This window comes from Melanerpes formicivorus, unplaced genomic scaffold (genome assembly GCF_026170545.1).
Source record: "Melanerpes formicivorus ecotype bairdi unplaced genomic scaffold, bMelFor1.0.p_v2 SCAF_5, whole genome shotgun sequence".
NCBI classification, from domain to species: domain Eukaryota; kingdom Metazoa; phylum Chordata; class Aves; order Piciformes; family Picidae; genus Melanerpes; species Melanerpes formicivorus.
Genome location: NW_027142357.1, coordinates 16,551,867 through 16,571,454, shown reverse-complemented (window position 1 = coordinate 16,571,454; position 19,588 = coordinate 16,551,867). Strand labels below are relative to the sequence as shown.

The 19,588-nt window shown below is 44.6% G+C and overlaps 1 protein-coding gene and 2 long non-coding RNA genes across 4 annotated transcripts; 2 read left to right on the top strand and 1 right to left on the bottom strand.

Moving 5' to 3' along the window:
• The first annotated feature begins 1,187 nt into the window (after positions 1-1,187).
• On the top strand, positions 1,188-3,071 carry LOC137441248 (uncharacterized). The gene is made up of 2 exons (XR_010987354.1): positions 1,188-1,290; positions 2,332-3,071. It is a non-coding gene; the product is annotated as an uncharacterized lncRNA (long non-coding RNA).
• A 2,869-nt stretch (positions 3,072-5,940) lies between these two features.
• NEUROD1 (neuronal differentiation 1) lies at positions 5,941-9,703 on the bottom strand. 2 transcript variants are annotated; one of them, XM_068138431.1, is made up of 2 exons: positions 9,545-9,703; positions 5,941-8,465 (listed from the first exon to the last, which is right to left on the bottom strand). In XM_068138431.1, exon 2 carries the CDS (start codon positions 8,454-8,456, stop codon positions 7,380-7,382), a length of 1,077 nt encoding a protein of 358 aa, XP_067994532.1. In that variant the 5' UTR covers positions 8,457-8,465; positions 9,545-9,703; the 3' UTR covers positions 5,941-7,379. The 2 variants fall into 2 exon arrangements, with proteins under 2 accessions (XP_067994532.1, XP_067994533.1); XM_068138432.1 differs by having other exon boundaries at positions 9,476-9,564.
• A 1,246-nt stretch (positions 9,704-10,949) lies between these two features.
• LOC137441002 (uncharacterized) lies at positions 10,950-19,304 on the top strand. The gene is made up of 3 exons (XR_010987289.1): positions 10,950-11,055; positions 15,749-15,948; positions 18,339-19,304. It is a non-coding gene; the product is annotated as an uncharacterized lncRNA (long non-coding RNA).
• Positions 19,305-19,588: the final 284 nt, after the last annotated feature.

The window sequence follows — 19,588 nt, the reverse complement described above, 5'->3', positions numbered from 1 at the left end:
GAGCATTTGTTAAATAGGCAACCTGTAAGCCATTATCAATTTGCATCAAGCCATTGATACAGTTTTCACTGAAATGTAGCCCGCACCAATTCACCTTTTTGAATCTTAACAGGACCATGTAAAGTTTCTGCTTGCTTAAAGCTGCTAATATCTAGAGTCATGTTCTGACTTTGTGTCAATATTTGTTGCCCCTCATACCTACTTTGTTAGGATATAAATTTCTTGACTTCAAAGTAATCAAATAAATCAAAGTGCAAATAATTGAAATAGTGTAAACTGTGGAAGTTTTATGCAAAATGTTGGGTTTTTTTTTCCCAAATATAACCAAGTGACAAGGCAGGAAAAACTGCTAGTCAATCAATGTGTTTGCATTAATGTCATTCAAAAGGAAAGCTAAATCAGTAACTAGAAAATAAAGCGCAATGTGAAATTGGATATAGTTAAATCAATTTTGAGGCTGTGTGCCATGTTTGTTTCTGAGACCATTTATTAGTCTGTCCCACCTATATTATATATCATCCCTAGATAATTTCTCATAAGGTACAGGAAAGAAGAAGCTGTTGACTGTCTTAGAATCATAAAAAAAATAGTATTTTCAGTTTCATCAGTGGAAGACTATTACAGTTACTAAGAGACATAAAATACCCTTCAGCTGATGTCATTAAAACTTTTAACACCCTTTTATTGACATTATTTGAAAAGTGTATTAAATCACAAACTGTCAATATACTAAAATGTAGTAGATAAAACCCATAAAATAGTAAGAAAACTTCTATAGTAGCAAAAACTTACATAGTTAAAAAAACATAGGAAGAAGTCTACTAATTCCTGGCTCCCTCCTGTTAAATCCACAATCTACACAATTTGTAAGTCTGAGATGAGCACTTTTTGTGGGGAGGGAAAAGAAACATTCTAAGCAAGTCTACTCCAATAGACTTTGTTTTAAATATCACAACTTTCAGATTTGCTACTGATTTTTTAAAAACATGGAATAGTCCAGACATAATATTTTATCCATTTTTCAGATGCAAAGCAACTTAAATGAAGTAGAAGGAGCAAAAAACAAAAAGGATGTATGGCACACCAGGAAGGGAAACAAAGCCATTGTCAGGGCACAGCAAGGGCCAACTGTACCTTAAGAGCCAGGGAGCCAAAAGGAAACCCCAGGGCTATCAAGGCAGGGGCCTTTCTGGACAGGCCCTATATGGTGGTAGCTGAATAAGAAAGGCCAGAGAGCATGCCACGATTCCCTGGAGACTTCAAATCATCAGGCAAGTTCACAGTGATGAGGTGAGGCTTGAGTCCAGGCCCTGCAGGACATTGGCTCACAGCATAGCCAGATCGGGGCTGTAATTGAACCAGAAAACAGTGTCCAACAAAAACTCTGAAGAAACTGATAGGCCAGGTGGAACTGAAATAGAGTTCCAGGCCCTTGGGTGGGGTTGGTGGGAGAGGTTATAGGTGGGGCTGGTCAGAGCTTGGTAGTGGCTTTGAGGCCTTAGTAGCTAGCAGACCAAGAAGAAGAATATTAATGAGTACTAAGGCTATTTTATAAAAGGAGTGGAAATAAGTGTGAACATGTGTCAGGTGGGCACCAACATACCTGACCAAGGTAGTTCAGATAGCTAGACAAACTCATTTCATGCCAGGAAAATGGCCTTGAGCCCAGGGACCATTCTCTGGGCCTGGACAAGAGGCAGTAGGAAATAAACAGATGAGATAACTTCTCTTAAACTGACAGCATTCCTTTATGGATGAAGGATGTTATCTTATGCTCTCTAGATGCTATGAAGTAGTGGGAGTCTCACTTTCACCTCAAGAACATTTAGATAAAGTGATGCTGAAGTTAAAGAAGATAGGAGGGGATGTTGTAAGGAAAATACCTTATGCCCAGTCTGGAGGATTTAGCTAAACATTTCTGGTAGCTAGCTTGTTTCAGTGGCTAATGGAGATTGCTTGTGGAGAAACTTGAGTTTTGAAATTGGCAGCATCCCTTTGGCTGGTATATTTTTCTGGCTACAATGTCTGTTTATACAGAGACGGTTTAGTGTGCAGTCCAGTTCAGCTCTTCTTTCCTAAATATTAACTCTCCTAAGAATGTTCCCTTCTTACATTACATCTTTTATAAATTAATTCATCTCTTTTGTATTTATTTACCTTGACTGAGAAGAGATGTTAAGCAGAACGCTAAATGTGTTGCACAGTAAGTGAAGTCATTAGTTATTCTGAAGAAAATTGGCACCAATAATCTGTAGAAGACAGCATTGCTGTTACTGTATCCCTTTATATATGCTTGGAAATGAACAGGGGAATTTATTTATTTTTTTAAAGGAAAAAGAGAGATAAGGAAATTAAAGTCTGAACTTGTAGAGATGAACAAATTTCTGCAAAGAGAAGAACAAGAATGAGTGAAATTATTATGCTGAAACAAAAAGTCACAAGAATGGAGTTGGAAGTTGAACTCATTCCTGAAGATTGAGCTGAAACTGGTCTCAAAGAGAACAACAGAGGAAAATGTGGTAGTGGGAAAGAATGAAAAATTAGATTATGTTGATCAGAAAACATTTTTTTTTTTTCATTAAGTGGGTTTGCTGTCTTTTTAAGGTTATAAAGCTTTATTCTGAATGTTTTCCATTGTTCTATCACCAAAATATTGCAACCTGTGTAAATCTTAGTTGCTTCTATTTTGTTTCATACAAAATGCAGTTAATTCTATGCTGTCAACTACTACAAGCTAGGAAACTAAAAACCAAGGCTGATATTCTATGTTTTACATACCCTGTAGGCAACCTAAATACTTAAGAGAATGCTTTGAGAGCATTGTCAGTTTTAATTTTGTATTGCATAGCTTCTGACAGTTTGTTAAATACATATATGAATTATTTAAAAAACACTTATGTGCATATTTAAATAACAGTTTATTTGTAGATCTTCAGATCACTGTTTTGATATGTATGCATGTACTCTGTTTTTCAAGGGGTTTGTAGTGCAGGATTTTCAGACCACTTATAATTTCTGAAATTATTACCATACAAGCCATGTTGGTCAATAAAAATAAAGTCAAATTTCTATGTATTTTCCCTGATACAGCACCAGGAAAAATTCCACGTTTCATTTCTTTGAGTTTTTCTTCAGGATGAATGAGTGAGAACTGAGTGGGTTTTGTTGGGGGTTTTTTGTTTGCTTTTGTTGTTGCATTGGGGAGGGGGGAGATGTTTTGTTTGGTTTTTTTTTTAATCTTTGGATACTTTATATATGTACTTGAACAGGGAATTTAACTCTGTAATTTCTAAAACTATTTTACAAGATGTTTCTATGTACAGAAATACTGTGGGGGTTTGTTTCTTAAAAAACAAACAACTCATGTTCACTATGTCAAAAGCAATTGTCAATGTCAAAATGGATCCAGTTTTAATCAGTTATAATAGTTGCAAGAATTTGTACTGTTAGAAACTATAGAAAATATTTGTTTTTACTTGCTCTTAAGGTTTAGTTAAGAAGTGGTTCTATTAATTCCTATTGCCTCTGGTATTGCATGTTGCTTTTTAATACGAGCTTATTGAAATTCTAGAACAGTATCTTCTGGAGAAAAAAAAATGTTCTGTTGTCTTCTGGTGAATTCAGGAATCTTCACTCCCCTTGAATCTACTTCCTTTCACTTGGACAGTCTGCCTGAAGACATTGGGTGAATGTCTGGTGATATTCAAGCATGTTTTTTCATTTGGCTATTTAAAACCTGATGCTTCAGTCACCAGATGGATGTAACCTGGAATTCCCCCATTTCAGAGCTTTCTGCATAGATCAGTCTTCAACTGTATTACAGGCCACAATGGGTCTACACCCTTCAGACCCTCTTCTGTTGCTTCAGGAAACCAAGAAGGGAAAAGCTGCAAGTTGTGACTGTTAACTTGTGCAGTGCCTGCAGAAATTGCACCAAGGTCTTCTCAAGCATACACTGGGGGCAGAACAATTTCTGCTGTCAGAAGTATGGCATAAAGGAATCCAAACAAACAATAAAAATAGAGTTCTAGGCCTGTAGTGGATTACCCTGCATGTGTGTAGGTCTGACTCAAACCCAGAGCTTCTTCCAGATAAGGCAGTTAGGTAATACTACTATAGCCTTAGTTAATTAACAATATATTATAGGAGAGGAACAGTGTGAGTAATTCTTTCCTTTGAAAGAGACCTTGATAGACCTTCCTGTGGGAGTCGTCAGCAGAGATTTTGAGATTGGGCATGATATTAACAGTAAATAAATAAATAACATGGAGGCATTGGAAGCAAGAGCAAAGGGAGGGGGGAGATCTCCAATATGTTATATAGGGTATGTGTGGTGGTGGGGAAACCCTAAACTAATTGAAATAACAAAACTCATGACTGGTTTTTAAAACAGAGCCTCTAGTTACTAAAATGCCTAATTAATTTTTCTTGCTAGGTTGCTCATAGCATTAAAACATTGTTTTCTCTAAAGAATCACTGTGGCAAACAATTGGATAGCCTAGGTAGATCTTCTAAGTAAATTGCATTGGCTAGAGGAGTTGAATTTTGTTATTAACTGTGGAAAAAGAAAAGGTAATTGAAAAGGTTTCTTGTGGTTTGGAAATGCCTTCCAAATATTCATTAAACATTTAAGCAACTAAATTTGCAGAATATGTTCCTGACATTGGCACTGGTTCTGTGGCATTTCTCTCATCAGATGGAAGTACTGTGTTATGCAGAGTGCATTCATGCATAAACAATATCATTTTCATAAATTAAAACCTCCCCTGCAGAAGGAACATCTGTGCCTGCCTTTGAATAAAAGATGGTGGCATGTGAGTTGCCCCTTGACTGACTAGAAGAATCCTTATGTTTAAGAAGGCACATAACCAAAAGGCAAGAAAAGCCTGGGTCAGCTTTTTCAATTTTACCTGGAAAAAAAAAAAAAAGGTGGTTATTTTTCTGCTCTTGGGTTATCTTGGTTATATTTAGCTGTTCTGAGAAAGGTATATTGGGTGCTTGAGAAGTTGTCTTTTGCTTTCCAACTTTTCAAATGCAGCAAACTGTGGAGCACGGAGATACAGGCTAGGGTGAAACACAGGGAGATGCTGCAAAATATATTAGCCGGCGTCGCAATTAACGTTCAGTGTGATTTTAGCAAGAAGAGTTGGCTAGTGCTGCAATGCTCATACAGGTTTGCAGCCTCAAGCGCTGGATTTCCGTAGCCATAAGCACCTTCCAAAACAGAGGTCTGCAGCTCGGTTTCTCGTGAAATAAAAAAAAAAAAAAAAAAAGGCCCCATAGACAGAAGAGTCTGTTCGCTCGCTACTGGGTTTGTGAATTATTTGTGCAATACATCTGCTTTGTGACAGGCTCATCTAAAGTACTTTAGGAAACGTCTTAAATCTGTTTCCGAGGGTCAAAGACCTGTTGATAATTATTCCTGGTCATTAGGACAATTGCTCCCCCGCAGGTTGTGTCTCCGGGTTTCTTAAGCCCCTCAATTAGCAGTGAAGATTAAAGAAGCACGTTTTGCGTCTGGGACGAAGGGGAGACGGCGAATCGATAGCGCTGGATCCCGGGCTGGCTTGAGGGGAAGGGAACACCAGCTGCCGGCAGGGCCGAAACGGCATTTTCCGGGGTGCCGACCCCGGCTGGGCGTAATGAGCCCGGTCGGTACCACTGGACGCCCCAGCGCTCCCACGGCGGCCTGGGAAGGGGAGAGTCACAGGCAGGCGGCCAGACCGGGCTGAGCTGAGCCTCCCGGCCCGCGGGCTGCCCGAGTGGGTAGGGAGTGCCCGGCGCAGCCCATACCGACAGCCGCTGCAAATCGGCGAACTGCGTTTCTGCCCCTGTTTACCTAATTCAACAAATCAGCATTGCAAATGGTCAGTCTCGCTGTAAACAAACGAACACAACCCCTTCCACCTTCCCCAGGAACCCCTCGAGGTAAGTAAAGAATCCGTGTCCTTTTTTTATTCCAATTTTATTCTACAAATAATAAGTGTTGCACCTTTCATGAGCTATCCGAATAAAACAATAATCCCATAGGAATTACGTACACTAAGAAAAAAAATATAATCACATTTAAGGAGAAATGCAACATTCAACCAAATGTTCAACACTATGTTGCTGCCAAAGGATGGATGTTTTTCTAAAATCCCAGTGTGCATTACACCATAATATACAGGATTACAAACAAAATTACAGTACAGATTGATTCCAGTTGAACCAGCGTTACATTTCAAACAGCACTTATTCTGGACTGCATTGTACATGCAATAGCTATTGTTCTAATTACGGATTAAATGGTTTGAATTTGTTTCAAGCTACTGTACTAATCGACTACAATAGGTATATAGCCCGACTTTAACAACCTGATTAGTTTTAGGTTCCGATTTATAAAATGAGCATATGACAACCACGGATTCTGTGAACGTGTATAAAATCATGCATTTATATCGCCTGGAAACATCAACATCTTCAAGTTCTCTTAAAAAAAAATAATCACGGAATGTCAAAGGGTTCAAAGACTAAAAAGAAACAGTGCAAATTGTATGTGATCGTCAAGCAGCTTTCGATTTAAAAAGGTGTTGGCATTTGCTTATACTCTTTATATACATGTTTGTGCAAGTTATGTGTTGAATTGATATGTTTTAATAGAAAATAAGTCTCTTATTCTTATATCTTCTCAAGACCTAGGGGATCTGGTTCTTGTAGGGGAGAAAACAGACAAAACAAACAAACAAAAAAAAGGACACAAGAAAAAAAGAGAATAATATAGGATACTTTTATGGGAAAGAAATTGCCCGGACTGTTCAGGATGGTTGGGGTTTTTTTTTGTTTGTTTGTTTCCTTCTTCAACTATTTGAAAGGAAAGAAGCGCTAAGGCAACATAACTTCTCTAAGCACTTTTCTGCTGGTTAAAATTAGTTAAATTATTTTGTATAAATTAGATATAATTCTACCTTTCCAGTATGTATAAAAATTGATGAAGCTGCATGGTTTAAAATAGGAAATTCACGTTATAAAAAGTCATTAAAAATTCTGTACAAAATCACAACAAAATAATTCAGCATGGGAAAGGTAACAAGTAGTAAAATGTTGGTTGAAAAATATAGATTTCATATATATTTTGTAATTGGCCCATCGCTAGTTTAAAAATTGCATAGATCCTAATTATTGCTTGTGATTTTGTTATCCCGATCAGGTAATTGACGCGATCCTAGTGGCCCTACCCCAGATTTACAGCGGAAGCAAGACAGCCGGTGAGTGGGGACGCGACGGCCCTGAAGGCAGCGGCGGAACCCGCCGGGCTGCCCCCTGTAAACAAGGCAGTGACGGCCGGCGGGCGGCCGTAGCTCGGCTTTCCCCCTCTCCTTCCCGCGACTGGGGAAGGCTCAGTCGTGGAAGATGGCGTTGAGCTGAGCGCTGAGGACGCGCTCGTGGTGGGGGTGACCCTCGTAGGGGGCCAGGCCGTCGACCGGGATCTCGCAGCGTGAGGCGGCGGCCGGGAAGATGGCGGCGTGGGCAGGAGCGGCGGCCAGCGCGGCGGCGGCGGGGTAGTGCATGGTGAAGGCGTAAGTCTTGTCGAAATCGGCGGCCGGCTCGTGCTTGAAGGAGAAGTTTCCGTTGACGCTGAGGGGCGGGCTGAGCGGCCCGTCGAAGGCGGGGCTCGCGCCCTCAGCCAGGCCGCTCTCGAAGAACGGCTCGAGCGCGGCGCCGTACGCGTGCGGCGGCTTGATGTGGAAGAGGTGGGAGCTGTCCATGGTGCCATAGGGCGGGCTAGGAAGCCCTGGCGACTGGTAGGGGTAGGGGTGGGCCGGGAAGGGCGCGCCCGCCGCCGCCACGTGGGGCGGCACCTCCTGGCTCTGCTCAGGGAGGAAAGTCCGCGGGTTGAGCTGCAGGCAGCCGGCCACCAGGTTGGTGGTGGGCTGCGACAGGCCCTTGCAGAGGGTCTGCACGAAGGAGACAAGGTCGGGGCTTTTGCCCGAACGCAGTATCTCGGAGAGCGCCCAGATGTAGTTCTTGGCCAGGCGCAGGGTCTCGATCTTGGAGAGCTTCTGTGTCTTAGAATAGCAGGGCACCACCTTCCGCAGGTTGTCCAGAGCTGCGTTCAGGCCATGCATGCGGTTGCGCTCCCGGGCATTGGCCTTCATGCGCCGCAGCTTGAACCGTTCCATGCGTGCCTTGGTCATCTTCTTCTTTTTGGGGCCCCGCCTCTTGGGCTTTTGGTCGTCGTCTTCCTCCTCCTCCTCTTCTTCCTCCTCTTCATCCAAGTCGTCCTCCTCGTCCTCCTCCTCACCATTCCGCAGCGAGTCCTCCTCGGCCTCGCCATGCAGACCCTCCAGATCCTCTTCCTTCTTGTCCATCTCGTGCTCCTCGTCCTGAGAACTGAGGCACTCGTCCGTCCAGCTGGGGGGACCCTGGGGCTGGGGCTCGCCCATCAGCCCGCTTTCGCTGTACGACTTGGTCATGGTGAGCCTCTGTGTCGCGGAGGAGACAGAAAAGAAGCGGATCAGCACCCAGACCAGCGACTACAGCCCCACGAGCCCCGCTCCCCGCAACCCTTCCCGCGGGAAGCCCCGGCTTCCCCCTCCATGCCAGCGCAAACTTTTGTCTCCGCGGTCCTGCCTTGTAATTAAGCTGACATATGTTCAAATACCATTATGTAACTCGCTGATATTAACGGGGAATATAAGCAGATTACATGTGCGGGAGGCAGCCCGTGCAGCACGACGCGGGCAGGCCAAGCAGTTTGTCTTAGAAGTCCCAAAATGCTTTTGCCACATAGGGGAGGGGACACACAAGACACAGGGACGGATAGCCGCCCGTGACGCTTGTCCCCGCCGCTCTCCCCGACTCCCCAACCCTGCCGCACCGCCCCGACGGGCGCCGTGGCACCTGCTCCCGCAACTGCTCAACCTCTCCCCGGCAAACCACCTCTGGTCTCGACAGAACTGCCACTAGGTGCCCGCGGCGAACGGCGGCGCTGTGTGGCCCCCGCTCACGGTAACAGGTGCGGGACTGGCCCAGGCGTTGTACCCGTCACCCCCTCCGACGCGGGCGGACATCGTCCCCCCGCTTCCCACGGGGACTTTCCTGACGGGTTTCGACCATCCCCCAGTCACACCTGGCTCACTGGAGAGGAACAATGCCCCCCCTGTGGTGGGACCGTGGCGATCGCCCTCCGCAGAAGAGCTTGATACTAGGGGATGCATAGATGGAAGCAAATACACACGTAGAATAGGTGCATATAGATGGATGTACACGTATATATTTATATTTGTAGGGATGCACATATATATTTACATATATATGCATACACACACATATATGCGTGTATGGATGAACACAGGTGTGTGTACACACCGCTGCCTGCACAAACGGGCAGGAACAACTACCGGTTCCCGCGGCTGCAAGCAACAATATAAACAGAAGGCGCGCCGGCAGCGGCAGGTCCCACCCGCCCCGACCCACCAGGCTGCACTCCTACCCCGACAGCCGCCGTCAGCCCCTGTCGCGCGGTGGGGGTGCGGGGGGAAGGAAGCCGTTTTCCCGTTACCTCCGTTGCTCAGCCTCTCCTGCGCGGTGGCGGGCTCATAACCCTAGCGCAGCTCTCCGTGCGAGGGCGCCGCGCCTGTTTTTTTTTTTTTCCCGAGGTTGTACAGTGCCGGGCTTCCCCGTTATATAGCGAGACGAGGATGCGCGGCGGGGGGCCGGCACCGGGACCTGGCTACCGCGGCGACCGACACCGCCCCATGCGCCTGAGCCCCGCCCCGCGCCCCGCCCCACCCCACCCGCCGGCCGGCACGCGCCATATGGCCGCCCACGTCAGGCGCGGCGTCGCTTCCCCTCCCCACGTGACACCCCTTATTTGTATGCGGCCGCTCGCCCGCCCGTTGAGCCGCCACGCCCTTTGTGGCCCGCCGGGCTCCGCCATCTGTCACCGGGCGGCCCCCTACTTCCCCCCCCCGGCGGCGGCTGGCCCGGTGAGCTGCAGAGCCCCGCGTCTCGCCCGCCACGGGGCTGCCTGCCTCGACCCACGGAGCTGCATTGTTCCTATTGTTCCGGGTGCCCCCACCGCCACCCCTTAACCCCCTTAGCAGCACCTAACGAGCACCTCCGATCCCCAGAGCCTTCCTGGCCCCTGCTCCTCCACCGCCACACATAACTCCTGCCCCCACCATGGCTTTCTCCGGAGTTGGGAGAAACGGAGTCCTGGGGCTGCTGTTCCCCCCCAGGACTGTCCTGCCTTCTGGAGCAAACTGTTTAGCTTTCCATGGGTTTTTGTTGGAAATACCTCCCGTCAACAGGGAGTTTGAAAGAACAGCGCTGAGCGACGGCAGCAAAGTGTTTAAACAGCTCGGTGGAGTTTGTAAGCGCCGCCGAATTTGTGAGATGCGTTTTAAGGAGGGAGATAGACCCCAGCACCACTACACGGAAAGCTTTGCTACTGGCAGGCGCTGTCCGGACATTCAATCAATAAACGGGGTGGTGGTGGTGGTGGAAATCATGTATTTTCTCTTCACGCGGCTTTAAGTGTGAAGCCGCTAATTCCGCCCTGTGGAGACAGATTCGAAAGATACTTTTCCAGGTCGGGTTATTTTTAAAATGATTCTCTCCTATTCGTGACCTACATAGCCCTGGGGCTGGCGTGGCGGCGGGAAGGGACTCCGGGGGGTGTTTGCCATCTCGATAATCGAAATACGAAGGGCAACCGGACGCATTTTGCTACTTCCAAGCTGTCCCGCTCTCTTTGTGAAGCGAGGAGCGGCAGTGCGGCTTGTGCCGCCGGGTAGAACTAGTGGGGCTGGAGCAGGGCACTGGCGGGTCACCGGCTGCTGCGGCCCTTAATTGCGGCATGAGCGGTAGGGCGATGCCAGGGCCTGCCCACCTAACAGCAGCCTCTGGCCGTGGCGAACCCCTCTCTGCCCGCAGAGGTGCCCCTGAGCCAGGGACCAGGAAGATGCCTGCGCAACGGGAGGCTAGGCGAGGCTTCTTAGAGGGACGGCCGCCCCTTCAGGCGTACGGCCCCGTTAACGGGGCTGCTAAAGCGGCGGCGTTTTGGAAAAGGTGATGTTTGAACAGGTTTTGAGAGCGAAGGAGAGGGATGGGTCTGGTCCAGCCATGTCTCGGTTGTAGGAGAATATTACCCACGTTTGGATGGGACTTGTTGAGAATACACCCGAGAGTGTGGGGTGCTGGGCAGGAACACCGGGAGGAGGGTACTGGCAGAAAGCTGAATCTCGGCAAGCAGTGAAAGCTTTGGGGTGCTCGTGTGCCTTTGAGTGTACAGTCATCTTCCCCGGGAGCAAAACAAAAGTCAACAAATTATCGATCAGCAGACAAATGCAGAGTCGGACAGGCGGGCTTTAAGCCTGCCGAGCCCGGTGCTAGGGGCCGGTCCTGCCCCAGACGGCGCTGGGCCAAGGGACACGCGTGACCGTGGGGGAGCCTGGCTAGCAGGTACGGACTGCTCCTCGGTGCAGGCCGTCGGGGCCGGGGAAGGGCAGGTTGTTCCATGTGCCGCGGGGCTCTCCGCCACGCCGGCTTCGTCCTTCCCGCTCCTCTCGCCCCTCCGGTACCGCTTCTCTTTCCCTTCTCCCAGACAGCCGGCTCTGCTTTCCCCGCTTGGGACACCCCCTGCCTCTGTGTCTCCAGTTCTCACGTCCCCGGCCTCTCTTCTTCCCCCAGCCGCATGATTTTATCGTTTCAAGCATGTCTTTTTTTTTTTTTTTCCTCCCTGACCTACAGACTCTACAGACTCCTCCTTCTCCATCTGGCTTCTGTTTATTTTTCGTCCCGAATCCTTTTTCTTATTTTTATTTTTTTATCATATTTTTCTTTTATTTTCTTTTATTTTTTGTCCTTATTCTCTTTCCTTCTTACCTCCACACCCCCCCACCACCCCACACCCCATTTCTCCATTTCTCCTCTCTCTCTCCCTGCCTCCTTCCCCTCTCCCTTTCTTCCTCCCCCCCGCGGCGCGGCACGCGAACCGCACGCGTCCCAACAAAGCTAGGGCCCGGCCTGGCCCAGCCCCCCTTTCCCCACCGCCTCTCGCCTCATCTGCTCCCACCTCCCAGCCCTGGCAGCAGGGGAAACGTCGGGGCTGGCTGGGGCCCGGATCGGCGAGCTTGGAGCGTCGTCGGGGCCGAACCCAGGCCCAGGTGGGCGGCAGGGGAAGGGAACTCGCTGAGCGGGAGCAATGCAGTGGAAACGGCTTACAGTTGTCCGGAGCGCTCCCGAGGAAATCTCTTGGGTTTGCGGCATTATCTTAATTACGATAATTGATTCATATTGCACCTGCGAGAGTGCGGGAAAGGGATGCCTCCCCAAATAGCTTAAAGCTATTGGAAGGAGGAAGCCGCGCTTATCATTTAGTGAGTGATTTACTACCCGGGCAGCCCGAGCTGTTCGGGCTCCCTCCTTCTACTGTAACGTTTCTTGCTCCCTTCTCCTCCAACAGGGAGCCCAAACGAGGTAAAAATAACAATTAAAAAAAAAGAGAGGACTCTACTACTACCCGCTCACCCTGTCCCCTCAGCCCTGCATGGCCCCACCATCACCCACACCGCGGAGCCGGGACCGTCTGCTTAGGGCGGGCCAACTGGGGTTTGAGGGCCCGGGCCCATCGCGGGGCTCCCTCGCTCGCCCCTCTTCCAAAAGGAGTGGCCGGGAGGAGGGCATCCACCCCGCACGCTGCCCGGAGAGGTCCGGGCGATTATCAGCTCGTTGCGGCTGCCTCGGCTCCGAAAATCATGGGCGGAGAGCAACGCTCTTCAACACCGCTCTGGCACCGGCTTGGTGCCGCGCTGCGTCTGCACCACGCTTCCCAGCGTTTCTTTAGGATACGTTTACAGATGGGCTTGAAACTGGTACGGTTGATTAAGGTGCCTTTTCTACTATTTTTTTCTCTTAAGGCTCAGTGTATTAATTTTATTGAGCCTTTCTCCGTTAGATAAATGCTGTTGTTGTTTTAATTCTATAAATGTAAACTTCTATTTAGTTAATGGAAAATACATCACCACCAAGGTAATTATCAGCTTTTTAAATTACTCTTTTAGTCAAGTGGCCACAATTATGAAATCACAATAGATTTAAAATATAATTCAAATTGATTAAAAAAAAAAACCAAACAAAACATGTCAGAGAGGTACGTACCATTAAAGCAAATGTCTAAATTGTATTGGTAATTAGTAGGCCAGCTACTGCCTGAGCTAGAGTCTAAATAACGCCAGCAGTCTTTGCTATCAGTGTCAAACCAACCCTGTTATTAGGAAAAAGGATTCTTATCAGAAGGGATTTAGATGCTGTTGTAACTGCAAAATCTAATTATTTTTGATCCAGACATTTACCCCCAGAGTCCCACCTTTTTTAAATAAAGTGTTTTCTTTCCTCTTGAACAAATGCATTTCCATTTGAATTAAATATTGATAATTTGACCTTTTAGTTCCTTTAACTAATCAAAAGGAAAAAAAAATATCCAAATGTAGATCCTAGTGCCTTGCCCTAGTGGGTCTTTCCGCTTGAATAGACACTGAGATTAAATGAGTCGAACTTCCTTTTTCATTGCACTCTCTTTACACTAATTGCTTATGCAAAAATGCAGATTTGTATTAATTAGTAACTCCACTGATTAGTTCGGTGGTATTTTCATGTAATAAATCATCCTGCAGACACAATTTTTGGCACGTCCCCAGTAGTGGCTCAGGATGCAATAAGTTTTCCATATTAAATAAAATCTTAGCCTAAATCTACCTTTTCGTTGCAGGTACACTGTGTACCACCTGCTGTACGCACCTGCTACGGGAAATTACCGTCTGTCCCTGGCAAGCCTCTTTCCTTTCCTTGATAATGCACTCCTCTTCACAGGGTGTAGACTTTAAAATGGGAAGCATGAATCACAGAATCTAAGAACGAAAGAAACATGATGTTATTTTTAACCTTTTAAAATCAATAATGCTCATTTTTAAGGGGATGAAAACTATGTAAGATATATCAGATGTAGATTTTTATCTTTTCTTTTAGATGCCTGGACACAATCTCCTTTTACAGCACTATTCACTGCATGTCCAAATTATTTTGTAACCTAATTCCAAACTATTTTGTAACCTAGTTCCTAATCAATCTGCCTGTTCTTAATTATCATGCATAAAAGTCGTTGGGGTGTTGGGTTTTTTGTTGGTTTCTGTAATTTCTTTCTCATTCCTTGAGCTGCAGAGACTGAACTCTTGCAAATGTGACACTTGTTAACCAGAGTTTCTATATTAGTCAGGCACAGAAGCCTCGGCAGCAAGACTACATAGTATCTGCAATAGTATCTACATAGTACTGAAAAGTATCCGCTTACCCATACCATGAAATCACTATAAAAATCTCTCCATATCACACAGGGGCTGATGTGTCCAATATCTTAGCTCTACATCTTAAAAACTTTCCCCAATTCTTTCAAAAATAATTCTTGATAATAACTTTGTACCTGTTTCCCTCAGACAAAGTTATCTATACGTCACACCTTTTCCTCAAGCAAGTCAGCATAATATATCAGTATGGTACAAACCATGGCAAATAATGTCCTAGTGCAGTACTTGGCAAAGAGAATAAGAGGCTCCAAGGCAGTATAAAGGATGATGACACTGGTGTAGTTTCTTCATGTCTGACACTTTTGGGGGAAAATCCTTAAAAACCCTTGCCCCTCTGCTGCCAAGATTCTCCCTTGTGTAAGCAGGACTGCCACTTTCACAGACAAACTTGCAGGACCCAGCCTTTGGCCCTCAGTCTAAGCAGTGCAGTGGGGTGGAAAAGCAGCAAACACAGGTGCCAGCAGATTATCCAAAGCTTTGCTGAGATTAAAATCTTGTTTCAATATGAATTATTGCATATTGTCTAAATAGAAATCTCCTTAGTGGTGGCTTTAGAAGGTCTGCTTTTGTTTTTCTCTGAGAGAAAATGATGACTGAACTCCAGGCTATGCACATAACAGCTTACACATTTGTTCCCTATGGCTGTGGAATCTGAATATTTTGCAAATGTTTTGCAGTTCCTAGCAAAGATTTTAGTTCTGTTAGCATTCCTTTATTGAAGAAAGAAAGCAAAAATAAAGGTGCTCTTACAGGGTTACACAAAACCTGATCCTGATTAATTTCAGAACATGATTACTTGTTTTAGCAATATCCTGAGAACAAAACAAGGAAGGGTAAATCAATGATCCACAGGGATGGAAAAAGAGATTCGAATAATCATTAAATCTTATTACATAACGTGGCTTTATTTTTACCTCTCAGAGTGAGTTCACACCTGGTCTGTGCTTTAAGTGCTCCACAGTGAGCTGGGAATGATAAAGAATCATTTTCCATCACAGTACTGCAAAACCTCTACAGCAGTAGAACAAAACTAGTCAACTGAAACCTGTGCTGAGCATTTCAAGTGTATATGGGAATATTTTTCATTATATACAACACCACAATTTCAATGCTTGCCTTCCTCTGCCATTCCTGTCGTCACTCCAAGTTTACCCCCATGACTGCCACTGCTGTTTCTCAATGGTGTAGGAAATGTCCAAGAGCATGTATTATCACATGTGTCTGCTTTTCAGAAATGCTCCTGGGCTGTTAACTATCCCAGCTATGAGTGTTCTTTCCCCAACACTCCACTGACAATTACGTCCTCTTTCTCTTTGTCTCATGGTGGTGTTTCAACTTCTTATCCAAAAGGACAGCACAAACATCAGATAATATACATGTCTTGTCTTCTTTCATTCCAGAGATTCATTGAAGAAATGGTGTCTCATCATCTCACTCTCCTTTCAGTTCCTGCAGAGGGCACGTTTGGTCCTCCTCCATTGGCTGGGGGAAATCTTAACATTCACCTCAATGTGTTACAAGCATTGTAAGGCCATAGGACTGAGACCAAGCACAACACAGATGTAAAGAGCCCACAATCACATTCCAAGGACTTTCAAAGGCAAGTGCCCATTAGTATAAAAAATATATCTGCAATACCAAATATTTTTATTATGATCTTTCAGTAGGGATGATGCAAGAGTCCAAGCACTACAGGCTTGCAAACCTTGTTCAGGTGCTCCATGTAGGAGAACTGATGACCACTGACTAAATCATTGTGGGAGAGGGGCAGGTGAACTGGGAAAAAAGAGTAGATAGGGAATGACCTTCACACTGTAGCCTGCCAGGTGCCCTTTGGAGGAAGGCTGGCCTTAGTGGAGCTATGGCACAAGCAGCCACTTACGCAGCAGCTAAGGATGTTCTAGCTGGAGTCATCTTACAGGCAGAGGTCCTGAATGCAGAGCTTTAGCCCAAGACTATAGGAGAGAAAGTTTCTGAAGTGCTGGGGCTGAAGCTATATGCCACGATGTACATATACTTCCTTCACATGCCCAATTAGACCTTTTGTATTCACCTACAGTAACTCTTTCCCAGGAAGACATTTCTCTTTGTTAGTCCTCTTCTGAGTGCAGAGAAAAGTATGTCCTGAAAACCTGTAGCCCTTTTATTCAGCTTGGTCCTTCTGTCAGATTTTTTTCTCACTGCTGAACCTTGGTTTATGTGGATTCCCAAGAGAGGGGGAACATGCTGGTAAATCACTGTTTCCACCACAACTGAGCTCCAGTTACATGCCACTATGATAATATAAATATTTATTCATTTTGTCCCTTTTCACCCTTGTAAGAAGATAAGGACATCTGTCCCTTTGTTAGTAGTCTATTGTCAGTTTGCTTGAGTGTCCACTTATTTACGTTCATTTGTACAAGAACACATAAATAGCCCTCCTTCTCCACTGTTTTGTAGACTAGTCACTGCTGAGAGTAGGTGTTAAAGCTACTCTCCTGATGGAATTGAAGTATTCTCATCCAGTCGCTCTACTGGTAGTTTACAAAACTGTATTTGAGATTATGAAATATAAATTAGTGGGTAATGAATCTATGATTTTTGCATTTCTTTACATTTATCCTGGCACTTCATGCTGTGGCATTTAGCAGAGTCTTGTTAGCAACACAGAAACCCTCAAAACCAACAGCAGAGCAATGGAGAATGAGACCTAGCATCTTTTAAAGTTGAAGGAGAAATATAGAGCACATACTTAAGAGGCAGTTTTAAAAGATCTTTTTCAAATATCATTTGTAGTTCCTCTGTATCCATGTCATATTTAGGTAGATGCTCTGCTGTCAGTAAATAGAAGGACTACTTATTCCTTCCAAAATTAAATTAAAGCCTAAAGTTATCCTTGTTGATTTTGATTTAGATGAAGAACTCCCTTCAGAACTGGAAAGCAACTCACTTGGTGGTTTTTTTTTTTTTTAACTATAGGAAGGCTCAAGGTTCACAATGTCAAGAATCTCTGTCTCTGAGAAATCTACATTTCTAGAATAAATTATGCTTGAAAAGGATAAAATACAGATATAATCATAGACCCTTGGCAGTTTCAGTTGGTGTTAGGCATACAATCAAGTCCAAAGATAATTCATAGTTCATTTCTTCTAGTGTATATCTACACAAGTAGTTACAAGTTTCTTGTATCTCTTTGTTTTCAAATTATCTGTTTAAATGCTGGGGCAGCTCATTCAACGGCTGATGTGAGCAAATGTGTGTAAGAGCTGTGAAGTGGAAGGAGCAATGATGCAGAGCCTGGTCTCGCTGTCCATTGGACAGCACTGTTGCATTCCTACTCTTTGGTTAAGGGCTTCATTTGGAGAAAATCAACCAAAATGTGACAGTTTAGATGCACACTTACTGTCAAGCATGTATCTCAATAAGACCAGTGTGATTACTTGGACATCTTCTAGCTCATGGGTCTACAGGTGGTTGTTCACACCAGGTTGGAAGGAATTCTACAGAAGGATTCACTAAGTTTTGGAAAGTCTTTCTCAGGATTCATCACTTCTGACACAGGACTTCTTTTATCTTTGCAGCAAACTTCCCTTTTCAAGGTGCAGCCATAAGTTTAATACACAAATCAGTTTCAACCATCAGAGTCTTGTTTCCAACAATCTTAATGCAAATATTTATTTAACTACAAAAATTAGTATTTTCTGTGAATCCTTTCTATAAACAGAAGACAAACTTCCTTTCCTTAAATGCCTAGAATTTAAAAGTAAACCTTATGTTAGAACACAATGAACTTAAGCAAGGCTTTTTGTTTATTTCTTTTGTTTCTAGTTCACTGCAATAGAACACATCTTCATTTCTTTGCAGTAAGATGCAAATTTGAGATGTTATTGACCATGATGTGAGATGGTTTACAAGGAACTGAAAAGCAGCCTTCACTGAAATATAGATATTAGAATATGAAATGAAGTGTGGGAAAAAATATGTAATCAAATATTTTGCTTCGTGCAGGCAACAGAGGGAGACTGAGCCCCTTACTTCACGTAGGCGTATTACTACTGTGGTGGAGAGATGAATGGTGAAGAGGGCAGTGCTGTGCAGATGAGTGGGAGGAATGGGGGAGGCAACAAAACAAAGTAACTTAAAGCCATATCTGCACTCATTTGCCTACTGCATTCTGAATCAACTTTCCAAATAAATTAGAGAAGATGAAGAATGTCTCCAATTTATACTAGCTGCCAGTTGCTTTGTAAAATTAAAATGTGCAGAGGGGTATCACTGTGCTCTACGGTCTGCAGGGGCCATCAAAGCTCACAGCAATAGCATCAGTGCATCCTGAATGGTCTCCTTTGCCATCCAGGACTGTCCTGTCCATACACAGGAGCAAGATTCTGTCTATGGATGCTCAGTTCTGATCTGGAACTGGAGTGATATCTGAGCACAAGTTTCTCTTTCTCTCCATCTTCTTCTCTGGTTCATCTCAGCACATATATTCTTGAAGATGGCACAAAGAAGTGGCCGTAAAGTCAGCAAATAAAGTAATGATAAAAAGCCTTTTTTTTGGCAAAGTAGAGAGGAATGTTCTTTTGTTGTGTACTAAGTAAAGCAAATATTTATTGGATGGTAAAAATTAAGTGAGCTAACTCCCCTTAAAAATCTATTTTCACAATTGTATTTCTTTGAATTAAAATCTTTATCACATATTCTAGATGTGAAAAAGCAATGCTCCATGTGTTTCATTCTTTCGTTTATAAGTAAATTCATATATGTATATGTATATAAACATGTGCTGAAGAATAAATGCATGGTTCAAAGCTATAAATCATATGCAGAAAAAATATCTGCCACTAGATTGTGTCATTCTGGCTTATGCTTTATACAACAATAAACATTTCTGTTGATATTTTGTCACCCCTACATCAGCTTCAGTGGAACAATCTTCCTAATGATCATGCCTACCAGAAGATGGCACTGAAAAACCTGTCCTACACATAGGCCCCAGGAAGAGGAAAACTGCTTCACAAACTGGCTTTAGAGTTATGAATATAAACAATTTCAAAATATGTCTCTTCTGGATAGTATTTCCTTCTAGGAAAGACTTTTGTCTTCTTTTATTCTCAAACATGATGATGAAGAGGCTGAAAGTCAGCCAGTCGTCATGCCTAGTAAATGCCATCTTAGTTTGCCTATTGCCTATGAGCATATTGCCATTTTCTCAACTAAATCCTCTTATCTAACTACAACACTGATGGGCTTTCAAA